The sequence below is a fragment of the Scyliorhinus torazame genome, chromosome 19 (genome assembly GCF_047496885.1).
Source record: "Scyliorhinus torazame isolate Kashiwa2021f chromosome 19, sScyTor2.1, whole genome shotgun sequence".
NCBI lineage: Eukaryota > Metazoa > Chordata > Chondrichthyes > Carcharhiniformes > Scyliorhinidae > Scyliorhinus > Scyliorhinus torazame.
Window position 1 is genome coordinate 88,381,386 of NC_092725.1, and position 25,044 is coordinate 88,406,429.

The 25,044-nt window shown below is 47.6% G+C and overlaps 1 protein-coding gene across 2 annotated transcripts in view; it reads left to right on the plus strand.

Annotated features, from left to right (window-relative positions):
• zdhhc17 (zDHHC palmitoyltransferase 17) overlaps window positions 1–25,044 on the plus strand; it is a 168,286-nt gene that overhangs the window by 72,896 nt on the left and 70,346 nt on the right. For both annotated transcript variants that reach the window (XM_072484710.1, XM_072484709.1), the window contains exon 3: window positions 1,282–1,404. In XM_072484710.1, the coding sequence (XP_072340811.1) occupies window positions 1,282–1,404 (123 nt within the window). The remainder of the gene's footprint in view (window positions 1–1,281; window positions 1,405–25,044) is intronic.

A 25,044-nucleotide genomic window follows, 5' to 3' on the forward strand; every position in this document is an offset into this window, starting at 1 on the left:
AATGTACCGTACGGAGCTGGACTTTTGATCGTCATGGGTCACGGACAAGAAGGTGGAGTTGAGGCCACAGTCAGATCAACCAAGATCTTATCAAATGGTGGAACAGCCTCAAAAGGACAAATGGATATTCAGTATCTTATTATTTATATTGTTGAGGTCTAATGGCAATCATTTTGTTGAGTGACTGTAACATTGTAGCGGTTTAATGACAATTGCATTGTTAAAGACGTGATTGGAATTGATACAACCCTCTTTAAGGCCGCCCATTTTATTTATTGATTTGATCTTTTGTTCACTTGTTTCCTTTAATTGGTCATTTGTTTTACTCACGAAAATATAAATGAGGACAGCTGAAACACTGAGTTGAGGAGGAACTGGGAGAGTTTGCGACATTGCTCTCTTCGAAATAAACCTATTTTAAGATGCAGGGTAGCTTCAGGCTTATCCTTTCTCAACAATTAATGGAATTAACAGGCGTATTCCTCTTCATTCTCAAATTTTTGCTTTGCGTTCATCAGAAAAAGAGGAATGGAACAATATACAAATAAAGTGGGGTTGGAGGAGGCCAGTGTGGAGCATCAACACTGGCATGGACCTGTTAGGTTGAATGGCTTTATTTTGTTCTGTATATTGGATATAGTTGCTGAATTGTGAGAGGACTCTACTATGTGCAGCGCACAACTGTAAGTCACGTAGTGACTTCATACTCAATTTTGTATCACCCCAGAAAGTGGGGTCTGATGCTTGGGAGCAGGGACATGGGTTGCACAGCCCTCATGCCTGATCAAAGACCTTGATGTTTAATTAAACTGCGAGGATTGGAAGGATGCCAAGGAGTTTGGGAACAGCAGAACAAAGGGCAATGCCATCCATACACAGGCAATTTCCAGCAGGCGTCATTGAGTAAAAGATTGGAACTGGGATCCCTTTCCCCCTCCCCCACCTAATGTCTCCTTTTACCCTCACCTCCACTATACTTTTTTCAGCCAAGGTATCATGAGGCAAATTGTAGCATTCCCACTGACGGGCAGTTCTGCAAAATGAACCCAAGGAATTTCATGATCTGATTGAGGTAGCACAATATTGAGTTACCAGCTATGAAGTTCAGAAATGTATTTTTCACAAAGTTGGATATGCCCCATGAGAAATAAAACAGAAATTAATGACTCTGAGAAATAAAACAAATGAATGATTCTAAGTCTGGATTTCTTAAAAATGTACATAAGCACAAACATCAGATACATACGTAGGTTGAGCAAAGATAATTCCTTTCTTTTCTAGATATGGAATATTTGACCGCTGCCGAGAACTTGTGGAAGCAGGTTACGATGTGCGACAGCCTGACAAAGAAAATGTTACACTTCTGCACTGGGCAGCTATCAATAACAGGATTGATCTGAGCAGGTAGGTCCTTGAGATTCCTTGCTATTCTTCAAACCATTGTGAAATCGTATACACTGCCTTGTAATAACTTTGTTTAAATGTCAGGACTGGTGTTTGGTGGTCATCTGATTTGTGAAATGAAAATTAAATTATGTCTCGTATCTCTTGTACTTTATAAAATGCGAGTACAAAAATAATCTTATTCGCCATCACTACATAAGGTGTCACCACAACTTTAATTTATGCTTGATTAAAACCCTGCCTCTATCTAGTCTAGGTCCATTCATTTATGCCACTAAATTCCTTCAAGATTTTGCTGTTTATATGACACCTCGGTATGAATGCAAACTTAAGTTATTAATTCAAAAATATCCAAATCTTTAGGACTTGCAATTAACATTGAAGGAAGATAGACCCCGCTGGGTCACTGTCTATGCGGAGTCTGCACGTTCTCCCCGTGTCTGCATGGGTTTTCTCCAGGTGCTCCGGTTTCCTCCCACAGTCCAAAGACGTGGTTACAGGGTTAGGGTGGGAGTGAGGGCTTAAGTGGGTCGGTGCAGACTTGATGGGCCGAATGGCCTCCTTCTGCACTGTATATGTTCTATGTTCTAAGATTGACCTTTTGGGGATACGAGTCACAGCAGGAAAGGTCAAGGGGTAAAATGTCTGGATAGGCAGGTTATTTGCAAGTTGAATTCAATTTGTTGTCTCAGAAATAGTGTTTTAGGCAAAGTGGATTTACCACCCAATAAATTACTGATTGCCAAATTAACCTAACCCAATAGCAACTTTAGATCCATCTGATATAGATGAAGGTAATGAACAGAGAAGTAAGCTAGTTCAAAGAATATTGATCCTGCAGGACTGTCATGAGCTGGACCACCTTCAATATTGAGCAAAGAGGAATGTTTAACTATTCGTTGTCAGTGGTACAGAGAGAGACCTGTTCCAGACTGATATTTTGGCTAATACAAGAACAGGAAAGAAAGAGACGGACAAAAGTCCTTTCAGGGAGAAGAGCAGGAGGTGGATATTCCTGGACAAATGGCAATGAATTCCAGTATTTTCTGTTTGCATTTTATTTTATTACTTCATTTGGCTGTCCCTGTTTCGCAATGGTCATGGCAGCAGTTGGGTAAGAGATTAGCACAGTATAGCTGATTCGCCTAAAAAAAATTTAAAGTACCAGAAGTTTCTGGGTTCCATTTAAAAATAGGATAATTTACATTTTTTTTTAAAATATTCTTTGGTGAGATGTGGGCATCACTGGTAAGGCCAGCATTTGTTATTCATCCCTAATTGCCCTTAAATTGAGTGGCTTGCTAGGCCAATTCTTTTTTTTTAAATTTTATTCTACATTTTCACATTTTCCTTCAAAAATCTATATCCCACCCACAAACAGTAAATGGTAACAAATACAAAATCAATCCCCTTAACAATACCAATGATCCCATCCTCCCACCACCCCAAACAACGGCCCACCTGCCAATATATGCATCCAATAAACCAAACCCACCCACGGTGGAAACAAAAAACAAAAGAGAAAAAGAAAAAGGGGTCCGGGACCACCCATGGTCACCATTGACCTAGAGTCCACTCCCCCTCCCCCCTACACTCAACGCCATCCAGCCTCTGAAAGAGTACCGTACATGATACCCAAGAGTTGTACACCCCCCCCCCCCCCCCCCCCCCCCCCCCCCCCGCCAAAGTCTCCAGCTCCTCCCGTCCACTGCCTCTTGTGAAACTCCTCCTCCCAAACTTGGTTCCTTCCCCCCAACTTTCCACCCCGGCTAGACCACTCGGACCCTGTTCTGCCAGGCTCCGATGGCCGCAGCCCCTCCCCCCACCTCACTCCCGTTCACTGGCCGGCTTGAACCGGCCAGCGTGGAGGCCCCCGCCCGGGTCCCTTTCCCCCTTGCCCGGCCCTAGGAAAGCCCAGAGATCCCCTTTTAGCACACAAACCCCGCATATCCATCTGCACCCCAAAGAGCCCTCATTTCGAGTGAAGTCCCATCACTTCCCTTGTCCAAATATATACAACATTGGCTTCTTTAGCCCCTACACCCGCGCGCAGTGAAACAAAAAAGAAGAAAATACAGTCATAAGGTTACATCGGCACATGGCCATTTCTCAATTTGCCAGTTCTGCCACAGTCCTTCTGTCTTCGCAAACTCCTCCGCTGCTTCCGCCGTTCTAAAATAAAAGTCCCTGAGCTTATAAGTCACCCTCAGCTTCGCTGGATATACAATGCCGCACTGCACCTTGCTAATGTACAGTGCCCTCTTCACCCGGTTGAAGGCAGCCCACCTCCTCGCCAGCTCCACCGTAAAGTCCTGGTATACACGTATACCAGCTCCAGCCCACTGCACCACCCGCTTCTGCTTGGCCCAGCTCAGGACCTTCTCCTTCACACTGTACCTACGGAAGCACAGAGTCACTGCCCTTGGCGGCTCACTCGCCTTTGGTACAGGCCTCCACGACCGATGAGCCCGATCCAGTTCATATCGGGAGGGATCTTCCCCCTCCCCCAATAGCTTTGCCAGCATCGCGGCAAAATACTCAGACGCTTCGGTCCTTCAACTCCTTCGGGCAGCCCCACAATCCTCAAATTCTGTCACCTGGATCTGTTTTCCAGGTCTTCCATTTTTCCTCGCAGATCCTTGTTAATGGCCATCACCTTCCGCATCTCCTTCCCCATCGAGGCAAGTTGATCACCGTGCTGCAATAATGCCTCCTCCACTTCCTTCAGCGCCTCCCCTTGCTCCCGCACCTCCGCCACTGCGCTCGCCACCGCCGTCATCACCGGGGAAATTGCCTCCTCCACCAGCGCACTCAAAACCTCCCTCATCTCCTTCCTCACCGTCTCCATCCATTTCCCAAACTGCTTTTCGAATTCCGCAGCCATCACCTTAGTTATTCCTTCAGTCGTAAGCACTGCGGCCTCCCCAGGTGCTCTAGCCTCCATTTTCTTTACTGACCCTGCGGTGACCTTTCCACTCCCCAACGGACTTTCAGCCGCTTTTTTCACGGCCGTTTTTTTGATGTTCTTCGACATTCTTCTCCTCGAGGCTGTCTCCCGACTTTTACTGCCTTCGCTGGCCCTAGGACCGGGTGTTAACCCCCGACAGTGCCGTTCCCGAACGGGAGCCCTCCAACGCGCGGCTGCCTCCCACCCGCCGTCACCGGAAGTCTTGCTAGGCCAATTCAAAGGGCAGTTAAGAGTCAACCACATTGCGCTGGATCTGGAGTCACATGCAGGCAGACTCTGTGAGAATGGCAGATTTAACATTCCTAAAGGCCATTAGTGAATCAAAGTGGTTTTTACAACAATTGATGATGGCTTCATGGTCACCATTACTGATAAATAGCTTTGAATTCTAGATTTCACCAATTGTACTCAAATTCCATTGATGGGATTTAAACCTGTGTCCTCAGAGCATAAATCTGGGCCTCTGGATTACTAGCCCAGTGACATTACTATGATGCCATCATCTCCCCACACAATGCTGTCCAACACAATTCAGTCTTGGTAAATTTCAAAATGTACACTTTATTTTCAGCTCTGGACTTGAATTGGAAGTCTGACACGTGCATGATGAGAACAAAATATGCTCCAATTTAGTGAGCAGACTAATTGTTGCCTCAGATGATTTGGTGTCCCTCCTTCTACAACACTTCCGTCTTTGCCTTTGGTATAATATATATTGAATTGAACTTGTAGTCAGGCTAAAATTAGAGGCAGACAATGGAAGAAAGGAGGTTGGGCGGGATTGGAGGAGAACAGGCAAAGGGTGGTCATAGATTAGTAAAGACTCAGATTCGTAACAAAGGAGCTTATCAGCACAGACGATACTCTGGTATTAGAGGTGAATTAATACTCTTATGAACTTCAAATATTTATCCAACGCAATTAACTTCACATGCACTTCACATTATTTCAGGCTTTCTAAAAATACACTTTCTAATTCATTTGACTTTTTGGGATGTTTTTAACCTGAGATATTTATTTCATCTCAGTATGACAAACTGCTCTTTTAGCTGAGCCCCTGCTCTGGATGAACTTGGATAAGAGCATAAATAATGGGAGCAGGAGTTTATCTTACAGCTCATCAATCCTGTTTGCCATTTGATGTGATCATTGCTAATCTTGGTCTCATTTCCCATCCATTCCCCATATCCCTTAATTACCCGAGGAACTAACAATCTGTCTATCCCACCTTTAGATGTATTCAACGATGGAGCATCCACAATACACTGGCGTAGAGAATTCCAAAGATTCACAACTCTTTGAGTGAAGAAACTTTTCCCCATCTCAGTCCTAAATCCCAAGATTGGCCGACCAGCGAAAATAATCGCTTGGCATCTTTCCTACCCAGCGCCTTCAGAATTTTGTAGGGTTCACTGAGGTTGTCTCTCATTTTTCTAAACTTGAGAGAATATGATCCCAATTTACTCTGCCTCTCATCATAGGTCAACCCCCTGATCCCAGGAACCAATTTAGTGAACTTTTGCTGTACCGCCTTCTATGCAAGTTTACCCTTTAAATGTGGAAACCAAAATTGCACACACTAGTCCAAATGTCGTCTCAACAAAACTTGGTAACGGTTCTATGAGACGATTTAGTCAATAAACCAGAAAAATAAATTTGTTACCAAGTCAGTGGATATATTAGTGAATATTAAAAAGACCAAATGATAGATTTAAAGTAATTAACTCCCACAGGATACAAGAGATGTCAGAACTGCTTCTCCTGTGCCTGCTTTGCCATAAAAGCTGAACCTTGAGACATGCTCCTGTATGAGTCCTGCTCTGCTATTCCGTGTGATCATGGCGGATCTTGGGCTTCAACTCCATTTTCCCATCCATTTCCCATACCCCTTAATTTAATGAGTAATGGGTTTCCTGCTGATCCACAAAGGAATCTCTGTTCAATGAATTTAAAAAAAAGTTTTGACAGAGGTAAAGGCTGTCAAGTATAAATACACATTTGGGAGTTTGTAGATGAAGAGATGCCTATAAAATGGATGCAAACAATTAGGGTCTGTCTCTTCTCTCTTCCACACCTTCCCTCTCTGCCGAGCACTGCCTGAAGATTTGGCAAAATACGTTCTTTGATTCTAGGGATTAAGTGGTTCATAACGATACATGATGGATGTAATAGAGTTCAAAGCCAGTTTGCCTAGCTTGTCACCATCTGAGGAGTCAAACTGACAATCAGCCCGACTGAGTAGATCAACATTGGCAATAGAAAATGCTGCTTGGGAATGAGGCCATTGTAGTAATGTCTCGCAGATCATGCTGTGTAATATGTATTCTCTGCAGCCTGAGAGCAGAATAACATAAGAAGTGGGAACAGGAGGAGACCACATGGCTCATCAATCCTGCTCTGCTATTCCGTGTGATCATGGCGGACCTTGGGCTTCAACTCCATTTTCCCATCCATTTCCCATACCCCTTAATTTAATGAGAGACCAAAAATCTATCTTTCTCAATCATAAGTATATTCAATGATGGAGCATCTACAACGCTCTGGGTAGACAAGTCCAAAGATTCACAACCCTTTGAGTGAAGAAATCAGAAATCTCCTCATTTCAGTCCCAAATGATCAGCCCCTTATCCTTAAACTGTTCCCCCGTGGTTTACACTCCTCAACCAGTGGAAACAATCTGGTAGTTGTTATCAATGCATGACTGTTTAAAGTGGCTGATTCATAGATATTAAAATATATGGACAAACGTATTAGAAATATAGTTAAAAGCCCTTTGTTTGTCAAAATCTGTAACTACATTAAAACCTTCAAGCAGCTTTCTAAAAACATTTCATTAAGGCAACCAGATTTACATTTGCATGCAGCAAAAGTTTTCCTTGTGGAAGTACAGGGGAGGCGATGTTGTAGTGGTATTGTCGCTGGACTAGTAATCCAGAGAGCCAGAGTAACGCTCTGGGGACCTATGGCACACGGTGAAATTTGAATTCAATAACAGTATGGAATTAAAAGTCTTAACGATGACTGTTGATTATCATTAAAAAAAAACATGAGGGGCGTCATTCTCCGACCCCCCGCCGGGTCGGAGAATGGCCGTTGGCCGCCGTGAATCCCGCCCCCGCTCCCGCCGAAGTCTCCGGTACCGGAGATGGGGCAGGAATCGGGCCGCGCCGGTTGGCGGGACCCCCCGCTCAATTCTCCGGCCCGGATGGGCCGAAGCCCTGCCCAGAAATTGCCTGTCCCGCCGGTGTAAATCAAAGCTGGTATTTAGCGGCGGGACCAGGCGGCGTGGGTGGGCTCCGGGGTCCTGGGGGGGGCGCGGGGCGATCTGACCCCGGGGGTGCCCCCACGGTGGCCTGGCCCGCGATCGGGGCCCACCGATCCGTGGGCGGGCCTGTGCCGTGGGGGCACTCTTTCCCTTCCGCCTCCGCCACGGCCTACACCATGGCGGAGGCGGAAGAGACTCTCCCCACTGCGCATGCGCGTGAAACTGTCGGCAGCCGCTGACGCTCCCGCGCATGCGCCGCATTTCCGCGCCAGCTGGCGGGGCAACAAACGCCATTTCCGCCAGCTGGCGGGGCGGACATCCCTCCGGCGTCGGCCTAGCCCCTCAAAGTTGGGGCTCGGCCCCCCAAAGATGTGGAGCATTCCGCACCTTTGGGCCGGCGTGATGCCCGTCTGATTGGCGCCGTTTTTGGCGCCAGTCGGCGGACATCACGCCGTTGGGGGAGAATTTCGCCCCTGGTTCGCTAATGTCCTTTAGGAAAGGAAATCTGTCATCCTTATCCAGACTGGCCTATATGTGACTCCAGATCCACAGCAATGTGGTTGACTCTGAAACGCCCTCCAGGATGGGCAATACATTCTGGCCCAGCCAGTGACACCCACATCCCACCAAATACTTTTTTTTTAAAAATTGTTATGCGGATTAAATATACCACTCTGTCAAGCTCGAGGCCAAGGGAAATGCATTCCTTTTGTGTTTGATTTCTACCAACTATTTATTACTCTTGCAAACTTCAGCAAAAGCTTTACCCAAGGTTGTTGAACCCCACTGACAGAGATCCTTTACCCAGGTTATAGCATGTCTGCGGGGCATTTGATTGAACTTGAAGCATCTTAAGTAGGGTGCTCTTTCCATGGGCCGGTGCAGAGTCGATGAACCAAATGGCCTCCTTCTACATTGTCAATTTTACGACTCTATGATTCGATCTCCAAAGAGGTCAGATAACCCATCTTCTCACGGGCGTCCCTGGCCTGTGACCAACAATAATGGTGAAGATCCATTTGGTAAGGTACTGATCGCATCGAGTGACTTAGTTGGAAACGTGCAAAGGTGAAGACGTGATGTCTGAGAGAGTGCACAAACATTCCAATAACTCATCTACCAGATCCTTCAAACATCCATTTCCCACACCATGGTAGTCTGTAGATTGAACATTAGACTTGCCAAGTAATCTTTGATCCTGAGGAACTGCTTAAAAGATTCAATTATCACCGCTTCTCTACAGATAAGGACATGAAGAAAGTAGAAATTTAATTCATCAAAAAATACCTAGTGCCTCTTTTTCGAGATCCTATTTACTCACATTCCCTGTGCCTCCTCGTTAACAGTTTTGCATTTCTTGGTTTGTCATGATTGAAGAAACTCTCTTGTCTTTTCAACCCCCCACACCCCTTAACCTTGGTTCCCCCTGCAGCTAATAATGTTCCCTGACCACCCCCGAAAATTGAGAGAGAAGACCCCTTAAGATGGAGACCTGGACTTAAGTGTGTTGTACCAGAGAATTTGCACCATGATCCATAGATTAAGTCCTCCAGATGGTCTGCTGTCATCTATTTTTTCATAGATTCTGTTCCTGTTGTAGCCACCATTATCCTTTCCTAACACCCAAAATCGCAGTTTCGAACAGCAACAGTTGTCGTGCATCCATATTTTATTTTATTTTATTTTTAAAATTTAGAGTACCCAGTTCTTTTTTTCCAATTAAGGGGCAATTTAGCGTGGCCAATTCACCTACCCTGCACATCTTTTTGGGTGTGGGAGTGTGACCCACGCAGACACAGGGAGAATGTGCAAACCCCACACAGACAGTGACCCGGGGCCGGGATCGAACCCTGATCCTCGGCGCCGTGAGGCAGCAGTGCTAACCACTGGGCCACCATGCCACCCTTGTGCATCCATATTTTATTTAAATGTTTAGTTTCCTCCCTCTCTTGAAGGTTTATTTCGTCACCCAAACAGGCATTCTTCACATTTGAGTCTGGGCTGTGAGCAACAGTAATATACTTGATCAGGAATGGCTTCAGAATTCTCACTTTATGCCCACGGGCCAGCTTTGCAGCAGGAAAAGGGAAATCTGAATAATTTGCTCTCCCCTTTTCTCTCCCCTCATCCCCAAGCCAAGAAAGATATCATGTACTCTTGCTACCGTCCTGGTTTGATCAAGAGTGAAGATAAGACAAGAAATGGGAGCATGACTGGATCATTCTCTGCCGTTCAGTATGACCATGGCTGATCTTCTGCCTCAACTCCATTTTCCTCACTCCCATATCCTTGACTTCCTGTGAAATCAAAAATCTTAAACTTGAACATAACCAACAATAGGACATCCACAACCATCTGGGGTGGAGAATTCCAAAGATTCATAACCCTCTGAGGAAATTTCTCCTTATCTCACTCTTTGATGATTGGTCCCTTATCCAGAAACTGTGACCCTGTGTTTTAGATACCCCTGCCAGGGCAAACAATCTCAGTGTCGAACCTATCAAACCCCTTCAGAATCTTGTATGTTTCATGGCGATTGCCTGTTATTGTTCTAAACTCCAGAGAATGTAAGCCCAATTTACCCTCATCATGGGAGAACCATCTCATCCAAGGATCCAATCTACTGAATGAACCTTCACTGTACTGCCTCCGATGTAAGTATATCCTTCCATAAGTATGGAGACCAAACTGGATACAATACACCAAATGTGGTCTCACCAACACCCTCTTTATTCCAGTAAGACTTCTCATTCTTGCAGTCCAATCCTACGGGATCTGGGCTTCGCTGGTTAGCCCAGCATTTATTGCCCATCAGTAATTGCCCTTCATAAGGTGGTGCTGAGCAGTCTTCTTGAACCGCTGCAGTCATGGTGATGTAGGTACATCTATTAGCCCGGGAGTTCCAGGATTTTGACCCAGCGACAAGTTAGGGTGGTGAGGTTACTTGGAGGTAAACCTCCAGGTGGTGGTGTTCCCAGGTACCTGCTGCGCATGTCCTTCTAGATAGTAGTAGTTGTGAGTTTGGAATGTGCTGCATAAGGAGCCTTGGTGAGTTCCTGCAGTGTATCCTGTAGATGGTACACACTGCTGCTACTGTGCATTAATGATGAAGGGAGTGAATGCTTGTGGAATCAAGTGGGCTGCTTTGTCCTGGGTGTATCAAGCTTCTTGTGTTGGAGCTGTACACATCCAGGTAAGTGGGGAATATTCTATTACACTCTTGACTAGTGCCTTGTAGATGGTAGACAGGCTTTGGGCAATAAGGAGGTGAGTTACTCATCGCAGGATTCCTAGCCTCTCAGCTCTTCTTGTAGCCACAGTATTTATATGGTTAGTTCAGTTTGTGGTCAGTGGTAACTCCCAGGATGTTGATAGTGCTGATTCAGTGATGGTAATGCCTTTGAATGTCAAGGGGTGGTGGTTAGATCCTCTCTTGTAAGAGATGGTCATTGCCTGGCACTTGTGTGGCACAAGTGTAGCTTGCCACTTAGTCAGCCCAAGCCTGGATAATGCCCAGGTCTGGCTGCATTTGGACATGGACTGCTTCATTACCTGAGGAGTCGCGAATGGTGCTGAACATTGTACTGTCATCTGCGGACTTCCCTATTTCTGACATCATGATGGTAGGTCATTGATGAAGCAGCTGAAAATGGTTGAGCCTAGGACACTATACTGAGGAAATCTTGCAGTGATGTTCCCAGGTTGAGATGACTGACCTCCAACCACCACACTACCTTGCTTTATGCTAGGTATGATTCCAATCAATGGAGATTTTTCCACTTGTTTCCCATTGACTCCAGATTTGCTCGGGCATCTTGATGCTATGCACGATCAAATGCTGCCTTGATGTCAAGGGAATCACTTTCACCTCCCCTCCTGAGGTCAGCACTTTTGTCGAAATTTGAACCAAGGCTATAATGAGGTCAGGAGCTGAATGACCTTGGTGGAACCCAAACGCATCAATGAAAAGGTTATTGCTAAGTAAGTGCCGCTTGATAGCATTCTTACCCTAACCACTTCATTGATGATTGAGAGTGGACTGATAGGGCAGTAATTGGCTGGGTTAGATTTGCCCTACTTTTTGTGTACATTGACAGGTAGATGCTGTACGGCTTGGTTAGGGGAGCAGCAAGTTCTGGAGCACAAATCTTCAGTACTATTGCCGGAATATTGTCAGGGCCCATAGCATTTGTAATAAAGAACAAAGAAAAGTACAACACAGGAATAGGCCCTTCGGCCCTCCAAGCCTGTGCCAACCATGCTGCCCGTCTAAACTAAAATCTTCTGCACTTCTGGGGTGCTCTATTCCCATCCTATTCATGTATTTGTCAAGATGCCCCTTAAACGTCACTATCGGCCCTGCTTCCACCACCACCTCCGGTAGTGAGTTCCAGCTACCCTCTGTGTAAAAAACTTGCCTCGTACGTCTCCTCTAAACCTTGCCCCTCGCACCTTAAACCTATGCCCCTAGTAATTGACCCCTCTACCCTGGGAAAAAGCGTCTGACTATCCACTCTGTCTGTGCCCCTCATAATTTTGTAGACCTCAAACAGGTCGCCCCTCAACCTCCGTCGTTCCAGTGAGAACAAACCGCGTTTATTCAACCGCTCCTCATAGCTAATGCCCTCCATACCAGGCAACAACCTGGTAAATCTCTTCTGCACCCTCTCTAAAGCCTCCACATCCTTCTGGTAGTGTGGCGACCAGAATTGAACACTATACTCCAAGTGTGGCCTAACTAAGGTTCGATACAACTGCAACATGACTTGCCAGTTTTTATACTCAATGCCCCGGCCAATGAAGGAAAGCATGCCGTAAGCCTTCTTGACTACCTTCTCCACCTGTGTTGCCCCTTTCAGCGACCTGTACACCAATATCTCTCTGACTGTCAATACTCTTGAGGGTTCTACCATTCACTGTATATTCCCTACCTGCATTAGACCTTCCAAAATGCATTACCTCACATTTGTCCGGATTAAACTCCATCTGCCATCTCTCCGCCCAAGTCTCCAAACAATCTAAATCCTGCTTTATCCTCTGACAGTCCTCATCGCTATCCACAATTCCACCAACCTTTGTGTCATCTGCAAACTTACTAATTCAGACCAGTTACATTTTCCTCTAAATCATTTATATATACTACGAACAGCAATGGTCCCAGCACTGATCCCTGCGGAACACACTAGTCACAGCCCTCCAATCAGAAAAGCACCCTTCCATTGCTACTCTTTGCCTTCTATGACCTAGCCAGTTCTGTATCCATCTTGCCAGCTCACCCCTGATCCTGTGTGACTTCACCTTTTGTACCAGTCTGCCATGAGGGACATTGTCAAAGGTCTTACTGAAGTCCATATAGACAACATCCACTGCCCTACCTGCATTATTCTGTGCCTTCAGCTATTTCTTGCTATCAGTGGGGTGAATCGAATTGGCTGAAGACTAGCATTTGTGATACTGGGAATGTCTGGAGGAGACCGATTTGGATCATCCACTCGGCACTTGTCACTGAAGATTATTGTGAATACTTCAGCCTTGTCTTTTGCACAGATGTGCTGAGGATGGGGATATTTGTGGATTGTTTCATTGTCCACCACCTTCGTGACTGAATGTGGCAGGTCTGCAGACCTTGGATCTGATCCATTGGTTGTGGGATCACTTAGCTCTGTACGTCACTTGCTGTTTATATTGCTTGGCATGGAAGTAGTCCTGTGTTGTAGCTTCACCAGGTTGACACTTCATTTTTCGGTATGCCTGATTCTGATCCAGGTATACCCTCCTGCACTCTTCATTGAACCAGTGTTGATCCCCTAGCTTGGTGGTAATGGCAGGGTGGGAGATATGCCCAGCCATGAGGTTGCAGATTGGGGCTGAGTACAGTTCTGCTGGTGTTGAGTTGCTCTTTAGTTGCGAGATCTATTCTGAATCTATCCCATTTAGTACGATGGATGGTATCCTCAATGTGAAGGCACAACTTCGTCTCCACAAGGACTGTGCGGTGGTCATTCCTACCAATCTGTCATGGACAGGTGTATCTGCGGCAGGCAGGTTGGTGAGGATGAGTTCTCGTATATTTTTCCGTCTTGTTGGTTCCCTCCCCATCCTCGGTCAGTAGTGGTGCTACTTGGTGATGGACATTGAAGTCCCCCATCCAGAGTACATTCTGTGCCCTTGCCACCTCAGTGTGTCCTCCAAGTGGTGTTCAACATGGAGGAGTACTGATTCATCAGCTGAGGGTGGATGGTACATGATAATCAGCAGGAGGTTTCCTTGCCTGTTTGGCCTGAAGCCACGAGACTTCATTGGGGTCAGAGTCGATGTTGAGGACTCCCGGGTAACCCTCCGGACTGTATACCACTGTGCCGTCACCTCTGCTGGGATGGTGATAGGATGTCTGGGCCATTATCTCTAAGGTATGATTCTGTCAGTATGACTGTCAGGCTGTTGCTTAACGGGTCTGTGAGACAGCTCTCCCAATTTTGGCATCAGCCCCCTGATTCTAGTAAGGAGAACTTTAAAGGGTCGACAGGACTGGGTTTGCCGTTTCCAGTGCCCAGGTCGATGCTGGGCTGTCCGGTTTCTTCCCTTTTTATTGGCTTTGTAGCGGTTTGATACAACCGAGTGGCTTGCTAGGCCATTTCAGAGGGCATTTAAGAGTCAGCCACATTGCTGTGGATCTGGACCAGGTGAGGACTGCAGATTTCCTTCCCTCAAGGGCATTAGTGGGTTTTTTACCATAATTGACAATGGCTTTCTGGTCATCATTCGACTTTTAATTCCAGATATTTATTGGATTCAATTTACACCATTTGCCGTGGCAAGATTCAAACCTGGATTCACAAAGTATTACCCTGTGTCTCTGGATCACCAGTCTAGTGACAATGCCACTACGCCACTGTAGCCACCTGGGTTGGCTACTTCCCGACTTAAAATGGAGAACCGCAAAGGCTGAAGGGAAATTCAGCCAACACAGGCAAAGACTAGCAAATACAGAAATCATGTGTATTGAAACCTGTAAAAAACCAGACAGCACTGAAACCAGCAGCCATCTGCATAGTAATGAGCAATTCCAAGGCACAATTGCAACAGTTAAGGTGAATAAAGCCAAGCCAGACTCCTCGGCGCCAGCAGGAGCCAAGACAATCGAAGGCCAACGGACATTTAGGGACCGCCCAGCGATCAGGGCACAACTCCAGTATTTGAGAAATCGATCCAAGTGATCGGAACGCAGTCCAATCATTTGGAACCAGGTACGGGGTCAGCCCCGAAGGGTGGGAAGCCCCTGGGGACTATAAAGTAAAGCCCCCAAGTTCAAATCGTCCTTCTTGACAGGGTCACTCAGCAACGCGAAGCAACCCCTGAGAGTGAACTGTCCAGCGGCCGCCAACCAAGTAAGTCTCAAGTCAACGCTCGCTACGAGATAGGCGCTCCTAGCTACCAGTCCATACCAGCTTTTGAATCCTGCAGCCTCAGGACCTGAACGAAAGGCCATTTGTTGCCCTGACCTGGTGGGCCAGTCCTAAGCTAAGTATAGTCCTTTTAGTGATAGGAATAATCTAGAAAGTAGAGTTTATGCATGAGTAGTGATTTACTGTGTATAATAAATGTGTTTTGATTCGAATTGGTGTGTTGAGTTATTGATCAGTCCTTGAACTTGAACCTCGTGGCGGTATCATAAAGACATCTGGCGACTCTAGAGCGTAGGTTAAACACACAGAGCAAATTACGAATTAAGAGCCAACCAAAAGTTAGCAACATATTACTGGCGACATCCTGACGGGACCCGACTTAGAAGTGGCTTAACCACTTTGGGAGAACCCAAAATTTGAATTGGAAATCCAATTGGGAACAGAAAAACCACAAATGTTCAAGCAGTTCTGATCAATACTCGTAATTCGGAAGTGTGTTAATGCATGCATATCTAACAGGGCTATAAGGTAAACTGATAGATTTTTGTTGCGAAAAAGCTGTCGGGAGTTTGTATTCCGGAAAATAGCGAAAGCCGTACCCGTAATTACAGCACCGCCTTAGTACCCCTCGTTCCAAATTTTAAGAGAAGTATTCAGAGAGGAAAGATGGCAATGCAGGCAATGCAACGCCTCATGAACCCCGAAGAATTCGTGGTCGCAGCGACCAGCAGTAGAGTAGGACAGTGTCCCGTTTGGGAAGAGGAAATCAGAAAGTACCTCAAAGGGAAAGGAGCGAATTCTGTGACAATGAGGAAACAGGACCCGGGAGTATAGGACATACTTGGTGGGAGCACCTGTCAGAGATTCATAAGAAAAGCTTGGGAAAAGCTCGCAAGCCGATGGCAATCGTGTCCTGTTTGGCACAATTGCGAGGCACAGAGGAGGTCATTCGGACGCTCCGTAAAGAGATAGAAGGAATACATCGAATGAGTACGGTCGATGTAAGTGAGGTTGAGAAAGGGAACATAGAGTTGAGAAGGAAGTTAGCAGCAAAGGATGGAGAGGTGGATGACGCCAAAAGGGCACACCAGTCTTGTCTGGCGCGTTTAAGCAGCTTCCAGACACAGTACGAAAAGGCCTATCAGGACACGCAACGTGCCGTCCTGGTAAGAGAGGAAACAGAGAAACAGGTAGAGGCATTGCAAAGGCAGGGTAGCGACCTGAAAGCAGCATTAAGAGCGCTCCATGCTGCCACCACGGAGCACAGACAAAGCTCACTAGATCATGCAAAGTGCAGGAAGCAGATTGCAGAACTGCAGTCTTTGCTTTCAGTTCAGAATGGATTCCACAACACCTTTGCATCCCAGTTAGATGCAGAAGACTGCCCGGATTGGGAAGAATTAAATGAGACCGCGCGTAGATATGTTCAGGGAACATGTGCGCAAGGAAAGCCCCAGAAGAGAAAAGCGCCCCAACCCCCCACATCGCAGATAGTTCAGGCACCAATGAATCCAGTAACCACCCACCGCACAGTCAGATCGGACGGAGTTACAGAATTTCTTTATACCACCCCCTTAACCGTGACCCAATTACGGGACGCGTGCGAGAAAATCACACCGTTCCTCCCCACCTCAGACCCCCACCACTTCTTTGCCAGAGTAAAGCAGCAGGCGACCATGTACGGCCTGGACGAGCGAGAGCATGTAAAGCTCACAGTTTTGAGTTTAGACCCTTCGGTCGTAGCAGCCCTTCCCGACCCACAGAATGTAGGTGGAGGCACCCTTGCAGAGATGCACGCAGCGATCCTAGACGCGATCGGCTACAACAGAGGTGACCCCGTAGAAGGCCTGAATAAGTGCAGGCAGAAAAAGACAGAACACCCCACAGAGTTTGCTGGATGCCTGTGGATTCATTTCACAGCAGTTTTCGGTAACTTAGACCGCGACCATTTGTCCCAAGACGGTATGGCCAAATGGACCCGCACCCTTATCTCCCATGCTGTACGAATTATGACCCCTCAGAGGAAGCCCACAATGAGAAATGGGTTTTAAAAATTGTCCCGCGCCTGGGAGCAGTCTGTACAAAACAAACCCGCAGTTAGGAAACCCGAGGAACAGCAGGCAGAAGCAGACATCCAAGCGGTGAAAACGCACCAGAACCCCGCATGGGTGAATGAAGGCAGGGCATGGGTGAATGAAGGCCCCCCACAAATGCCACAGGAGTGTTACAACTGTGGACAGTTAGGTCACTTTGCACAAGAATGCAATGCCCCACGAAAGCCCCAGAGAGCCCAGCAGGCAGGCACTCTGAATAAGAATGGGACAGAGCCCATACATAGTGTGAGCACCCGTTCAGACCAAGCAGACCTGAACGGAACTGACTGACAGTGTTCGGGCTCCCCCAGTTGGGTCTGCGACACCCTTTGGGATAAGTCCGGCTGACCAGTAGTTGCAGCAAAGATACGGGGACAGCCCATTGAATTTCTCTGGGACACAGGATGGTCCCGCACCACAATAAATTCCTCCACCATATTCCAGAAAGACACGTGGCCCACTACAGCCACCATCACCCTCAGCGGCTTCACAGGCCATTCACAGCAGGGGCACATCACAGCCCCTGTACCCATTCAGATTGGCAATATAACGACAAAGCACCCCATAGTTTTAGTCGATCGACCCCACACAGCAGAACACATTTTGGGAATTGACTTTATGAACTCCCACCACCTTTCATTTGATCCAGTCAACCAATGTGTTTGGAGAATGGCAAAATCCGCAAGAGCCCCCGCAACGCTCACAATAGGTGAATACGCAAACAAGATTAGCGCAGTCGGCGAATTGTCGTTTGACCCGACCACGATTAGCACAGACGGGCAGTTCTGCAGAAGCACAGGACAGCATTCGCGACCCACAAACACGACTGTGGCCGGATGACTGGTTCCGTTCAAATCACAGGACCTGACCCTAGACCCCAAAAGCAATACGGATTTCCCCAAGAGGCAGAGAGAGAAATCGCAAATGTTATCGATAGCTTATTAGAGCAGGGCGTACTTAGATCAGTAGCCTCCACTAATAATGCCCCGATTTGGCCAGTGAAAAAGCCTGATGGATCATGGCGACTGACCATCGATTACCGGAAACTCAACAAAGTCACCCCCGCAGCGGCCCCCACAGTAGCCACAAGTCCCGAGACCATGCTCCATCAGGGACTCAACTCACAATACTTTATGGTTTTGGACATCAGTAATGGATTCTGGTCCATTCCATTGGCAGAAAATTGGTTGCAAAGTAAACCCCAAAAAGGCCCAGATTTTGGAAAACAAAGTGATATATTTGGGTACGATTATCACGCACGGTAAACACGAGATCGAGCACAAAAGAATTGACTCGATTGCCAAATTGCCCCTTCCCCAGAATGTTTCAGCCCTCCGGTCGTTTTTAGGGCTGATTGGCTACTGCCGGAACCACATTGACGGTTTCGCCAGCAAGGCAGCACCCATCTTGGAACTCCTAAAGAAAGGAGTGGATGCTTTGAAAAGAGCCCTCATTGCAGCCCCCACACTACAAGTTCCAGACCCGCTTTCCCCCTACACTATAGAGATAGCGAGCACCGACCGCACGCTTTTGGCTGTGCTCTTCCAGGAACGGCACGAACAATTAAGACCCATGGCTTATGCCTCCAGGCTTTTAGATCCTGTGGAGCAGGGATTTTCGGCCTGTGACAGGCACCTGCTCGCAGATTTCTGGGCAGTTCAATATTTTTCCTAGATAAACGGACTAAACCCCATCACAATCCTCACGGAACACACCCCCACCCAACTTTTACTAGACAGACGACTTAAGGACGGTACAGTCAGGCAAATTAGAGCAGCTAGATGGACCCTTCTTTTGCAGGGACGGGACATCACCATAAACGGACGAAGACCCACACTTTCTTAGCCGATAACCTTCAGTACCCAGGCACCCCCCATGAATGTGAAATCATCTCACCGCACCATAACACAGGCCCCTTTATTGCAAAAACACCCACCAGAAAGATAGGTAGTTCACCCCAGAGCCCCCAGCCTACAGACACGTGCGCACCTTTGCGAATATATGTGGATGGTTCTTCCACAGTCTTAGAAGGGAAGCGCATTACAGGATGCAGCATTTACGTTGAGGACGCGCAGGGACGCGCCCTGGAAGAAATCTCACTAAACCTACCAGGCCACTTAAGCGCGCAGGCGGCAGAACTAGCAGCCGTGGCGTACATTGTGGATCACCCAGATTCCTTCCCCAGCCGACATATACTTGGACAGCCTCTATGTCTGCAATAGCCTTACTGAATTCCTACCCCTGTGGAAAGCAAGAGGATTTGTATCCGCAGACAGAAAACCCCTCCCTTCAGCCCCATTGCTCCGCCACATTTTAGAAAAAGCACAGAACAGGACATTCGGAATTGTTAAAGTTCGCAATCACCACCGTCCCTCCCCCCCCCCCCTGGAAATGTAAAGGCCGACACACTGGCAAAAGCAGGCTCCAGGCATGGATATTTTTGGACACCGCCTAACACTGCACAGTGAATGCAGTTCGGGTCTAGCAGACTAATATTGAGGATTTAGTGCAGGCCCAGAAGCAGGATAGCAATCTCAGGGAGATTTTGAAAGGACAATTTCCATCACCTTACGTTAGGTTTAAAAATGCACTGACCACACATGACGGTGTGATCCTAAAAGACAAGCTTTATGTGGTTCCTGAACAGGACGGGAATCAACTTATTTGTTTGTTCCATGACAGTCATGGGCATCAGGGAATCGATCCCACTATAGCCCACCTCAGGCAGCTCTGTTAGTGGCCAAGTTTAAAAGAAGACGTAAAGCACTACGTTGAGAATTGCCTTATCTGTGCCCAGAACAATCCGGACAGATACGCAAAAAAGGCTCAGCTTAGTCACACTCGCCCTGTTAATGGCCCCTGGACTAACCTCCAGATCGATTTTATAGGACGATTGCCCCCTTGCAGGAATGGTTACAAGTACGTATTAGTCGTCATAGACACTTTTACGAAATGGGTAGAGGCATTCCCATCCAGAACTAACATGGCAAAGACCACAGCCAAGATCTTAACCCATCACATCTTTACGAGATGGGGACTCCCCCGCAGCATTGAATCCGACCAAGGTTAACATTTTATGGGCCGTGTCATGAAGAACGTCCTCACGATATTTGGCATTACCCAAAAATTCCACATTGCATACCACCCCCAGTTAAGTGGTATCGTGGAGCGCATGAATCGGACCCTAAAATCAACCCTCAGAAAAATGGTCCAACAAAACAACAACACTTGGGATTCAGTCCTCCCCTTTGCGCTGATGTTTTTAAGAAATACTATTTCAACATCCACAGGTTACACCCACACACACTCATGACCGGACGCCCCATGAAAGGCACAGAATTTTTATTAGGATTGGACTTGGCCAGCCCCGAAGTGACAGCCCTCACACACGAGAACGCAGTCAAACAGTTAGTGGAGAATGTGAAAACGGCTCAGCTGGCAGCCGCAGTAAGATTAGGCACAAGGAAGAAACAGAACAAGGCCTGTTTCGACAAGACAGTGCATGCGACTGAGTTTGAGGTAGGACAGCAGGTCATGCTCTCAATTTACAACCCCAGCACATTCCTGTCACCAAAGTAATCGGGTCCGTACTCCATTGCGGATAAAGTAAGCCCCTCCGTCTATAAAATTAAGTACCCCAACTGAAAGACTGCGTGGTTCCATATTAACCAGCTTAAGGCATATGGCCCACAGTCCAATCACGCACACCACGTCATGCTCGACGCAGCAGACCACACCCCGCCCACACCCAACGTATCCCTACCCTTCCCCAACACGCCCACCACATCCACGGACTCGCCCTCGATCCACCCCCGACCTCTAGACTCCGCCCAGGAACGCCCACAGACAGCAGCGACAGTGACTGTGACTCAGACAATAGCCACAGCACGCCTCCCTACTATCCCCATGCCACAGGACCCACACCCAGCGAATCTGACCACGATTCGAGTGATCCCTTCCTCATCACATTCCTCAACAAACCCCACCAAAGACCACCGCCCTACGATGGCGATTCCGTTCCCACAGTACTAGACACCACCTTTTGGCACCGAGATCATTCATTGAGGCTCGTCCAGAACGACGAGATGGACCCCAAATCGCACCATGCAGCCCTATCAGCCCTTGTATATTCGAGAGTATGGCATCCGGGAGAAGAGGACGACTTTGAGTCTGACTCCCAAAGCGAGAACCCCTTTGCGACCCTGTTCGCAACCGATAACTGAGGTGTCCAGATGATATTTTAAAAAGGAACCGCTTGGGAGCAACGGTGTCCTTTCTGATGGAACCTGCAGCATGTTGTTTAATGTTGTTTGTTAGTGGTATTGTTATGTGTTATACGTAAGATCGGAAAAAAAATTTACACGGCCCCACGCCATATTTGTCTGCAGAAACCTATGAGAACCTGCCAGCACGCTCATCGGCAGAAACCGCTGAGAGCTTGCCAGCCCCCGTTCATAACTGCTCTTCTGGTTTGAAGGTAGAACCAATACGGCAACCCCCCACGATGACTACCTTTCTTGCCCGTTCTTGCCGGTTGCTCAGGCAGTGGAGACCGGCATTGGTCTCCGCCTTGCCTGAGGACCCCCCCTCTGGTCAGCTACGCTCGGGTAGAGCGCACACGGCATCGGTCGCGGTCCTACCCGGGGATTCCATCCAATTCTTACCCGTCGCGGCCCATACGCACCTCATTTCGGCACTTTTGGTTCAAAAAGTTTTGTTTTGTTTTCCGGCAACCCTTAGGTTGCCAACCCTATGCTATTTACATCCTCAAACATTTGGATGGTAAACCGCACAGCCTGCGAGACGGCTCGCAATGTTTCAGTATTTTTAAGTGTGTCTTGTCCTGAATATTCGGTTTAAAAAAAAATGAGGGAGTCACACATGGTGACAAATTATAAAGGGAGAATTGGCACTAAAGGACAGATATACTAACAGACGAGATATTAACCAAGATAGTAACAGGCACTATGCTTGATCCATAGAACCCCAGACGCTCCAGGAAAAGAGACAAAACGGAAAGGAAGAGACAAAAAGGAAAGAAGACAACAATGAAGACGTCATACGTGTATTTCGTCGTTATTGCAATTTATATTCGGTTGCGCGCGAACGCGAACCCCCTGACCCCAACCCCCCCCGGCCGTGAATGATTCACTTCCCCATAGCACCCAGAGCCCAGTAACAAGCAACACCACACCATCATGGTGTGATAAGCTCATAACATGGTACTCCCTTTCCTACATAGTCGAATCCCTATTCGCATTGGCGATACTCTGCAGCACCGTGCAGACTATCCGCATGAGGAAATGGAGAAGGAGAGCCTACCGCGCTCGTACCCCGGTATACATGATAAGATCCCCTATGTTCAGTTATCCCCAGGACCCCGAACCACTCGATCGATAATAAAGGACATTCGTTTGCGTTCTTCTTCTAAAGAAATGGAAAGATTGTACAACCCTGTGCTTAACTGCCAAGCCAGGAAAAATGTAAATGCTGCTATTATTTTGTATTGTTTAGGAAGCTAATATGACTGAATGTTTAATGAGTGTAGTTTATTGAGGACAGTTAGAGGTACCGTTTTTGTTATTTTGTAATGCAGGTCCCTGTTTTGACATAGCGCCACCTAGAATGTTAGTTAAAATTTTTCTTGCATAGTTATGGTCAGTATAGAGGCCATAGAAGAATGCTCGCCAGGTCAGGGAATGAAGACAACGCAGTTATGTGATCTTTAACGCTTCGCGTTAGGATCACAAAGAGGGAGTGTAGCCACCTGGGTTGGCCACTTCCTGACTTAAAATGGAGAACCGCAAAGGCTGAAGGGAAATTCAGCCAACACAGGCAAAGACTAGCAAATACAGAAATCATGTGTATTGAAACCTGTAAAGAACCAGACAGCACTGAAACCAGCAGCCATCTGCATAGTAATGAGCAATTCCAAGGCACAATTGCAACAGTTAAGGTGAATAAAGCCAAGACAGACTCCTCGGCGCCAGCAGGAGCCAAGACAAAGGAAGGCCAACGGACATTTAGGGAGGGCCCGGCGATCAGAGAACAACTCCAGTATTGGAGAAATCGATCCAAGTGATCGGAACGCAGTCCAATCACTTGGAACCAGGTACGGGGTCCGCCCCGAAGGGTGGGAAGCCCCTGGGGACTATAAAGTAAAGCCCCTAAGTTCAAATCGTCCTTCTTGACAGGGTCACTCAGCAATGCGAAGCAACCCCTGAGAGTGAACTGTCTAGCGGCCGCCAACCAAATAAGTCTCAAGTCAACGCTCGCTATGAGATAGGTACTCCTAGCTACCAGTCCATACCAGCTTTTGAATCCTGCAGCCTCAGGACCTGAACGAAAGGCCATTTGTTCCCCTGACCTGGTGGGCCAGTCCGAAGCTAAGTATAGGCCTTTTAGTGATAGGAATAGTCTAGAAAGTAGAGTTTATGCATGAGTAGTGATTTACTGTGTATAATAAATGTGTTTTGATTCGAATCTTACTAATTGGTGTGTTGAGTTATTGATCAGTCCTTGAACTTGAACCTCGTGGTGGTATCATAAAGATACCTGGCGACTCTAAAGCAAAGGTTAAACAAACAGAGCAAATTACGAATTGCGAGCCAACCAAAAGTTAGCAACACCACCACCTCCATCTTGTAATAAAGGCCACTATATTAAGAGCCTTCGTAATTGCTTGCATTCCTAATTGCATGCTAATTTTGTGTTCCCTGCACAAGCGCACTCGTCCCCCTGAACAACATTTACAAGTTTCATGTATTTTTGAAAAAATTCTGATTTTTAAAAATAATAACCTCACTATATTTCTTTGCAGCCTCTTTGTGTCCTCCTAACACCTTGCATTCTCATATAGCTTTGGATCAGAAAGCATAGATATATTACTCTCTGTCTCTTTAAGTCAGGAAGGCGGTTACTTTGAACAGTCCTGATTTCTCCTCTCACCACCCATCTGTCACTCAGAAAGGTGTTTTTGATTTGATTCCCTTTTTATAAGAGGCACCGTGGGTGCGATTCTCCACTCCCACGCCAGTTGGGAGAATCGCCTGGGCCGCCAAAATTTCTGGGGACGCCGGTCCGACACCCTCCCACGATTCTCCCAAGCGGCGGGAACGGCCCGGTCGAGTTTCGCAGGCCGGAGATTCGCCGGAGACACCGAAAATGGTGATTCTCCGGCACCCCCGCCATTCTGAGGCCCGGATGGCCCGGGCGGCCAGGCCAAAACGACGGGTTCCCCCCGGCGCCGTCCACACCTGGTCGCTGCAGTCGTGGGCGGTGCGTGAACGCTGGGGAGGCGGCCTGTGAGGGGGCGAGGGGGGATCCTGCACCGGGCTTCATCTGGAATGTGGGGTGGCCCGCGATCGGTGCCCACCGCTCGTCGGGCCGTCCTCTCTGAAGGAGGACCTCCTTCCTTCCGCGGCCCCGCAAGATCTGTCCCCCATCTTCTTGCGGGGCGGATTTAGACAGGACGACAACCACGCATGCACGGATGACGCCCGTTATGCGGCGCTGGCCGCGTCATCTATGCGGCGCCGCTTTTACGCGGGCGACAAGGCCTGGCGCGTGTAGATGACGCGGCCCCGATCCTGGCCCATTGTCAGGGCCTGAATCGGTCTGGCCCGGGGCCGTTCCGCGCCGTTGTGAACCTCGACGGCGTTCACGACGGCGCGGCCACTTCGGCGTGGGAGTGGAGAATCCCGCCCCCTCCATTTTGGTGTGATCTAATATTCGATTAATAATCACAGAGGAAACTCGCGATAGGGTGAACTCCAGGTTAGTTTATTTGAGGGGGGTGGGTCACCATGTAGCCCCTTGTGCATTTGTACAACAAAAAGAGGGATCGACAAAGATTTACCAGGCAAAGACCCACAGCGAAAAATAATTCCCCTTTCACGTGCATCCAGA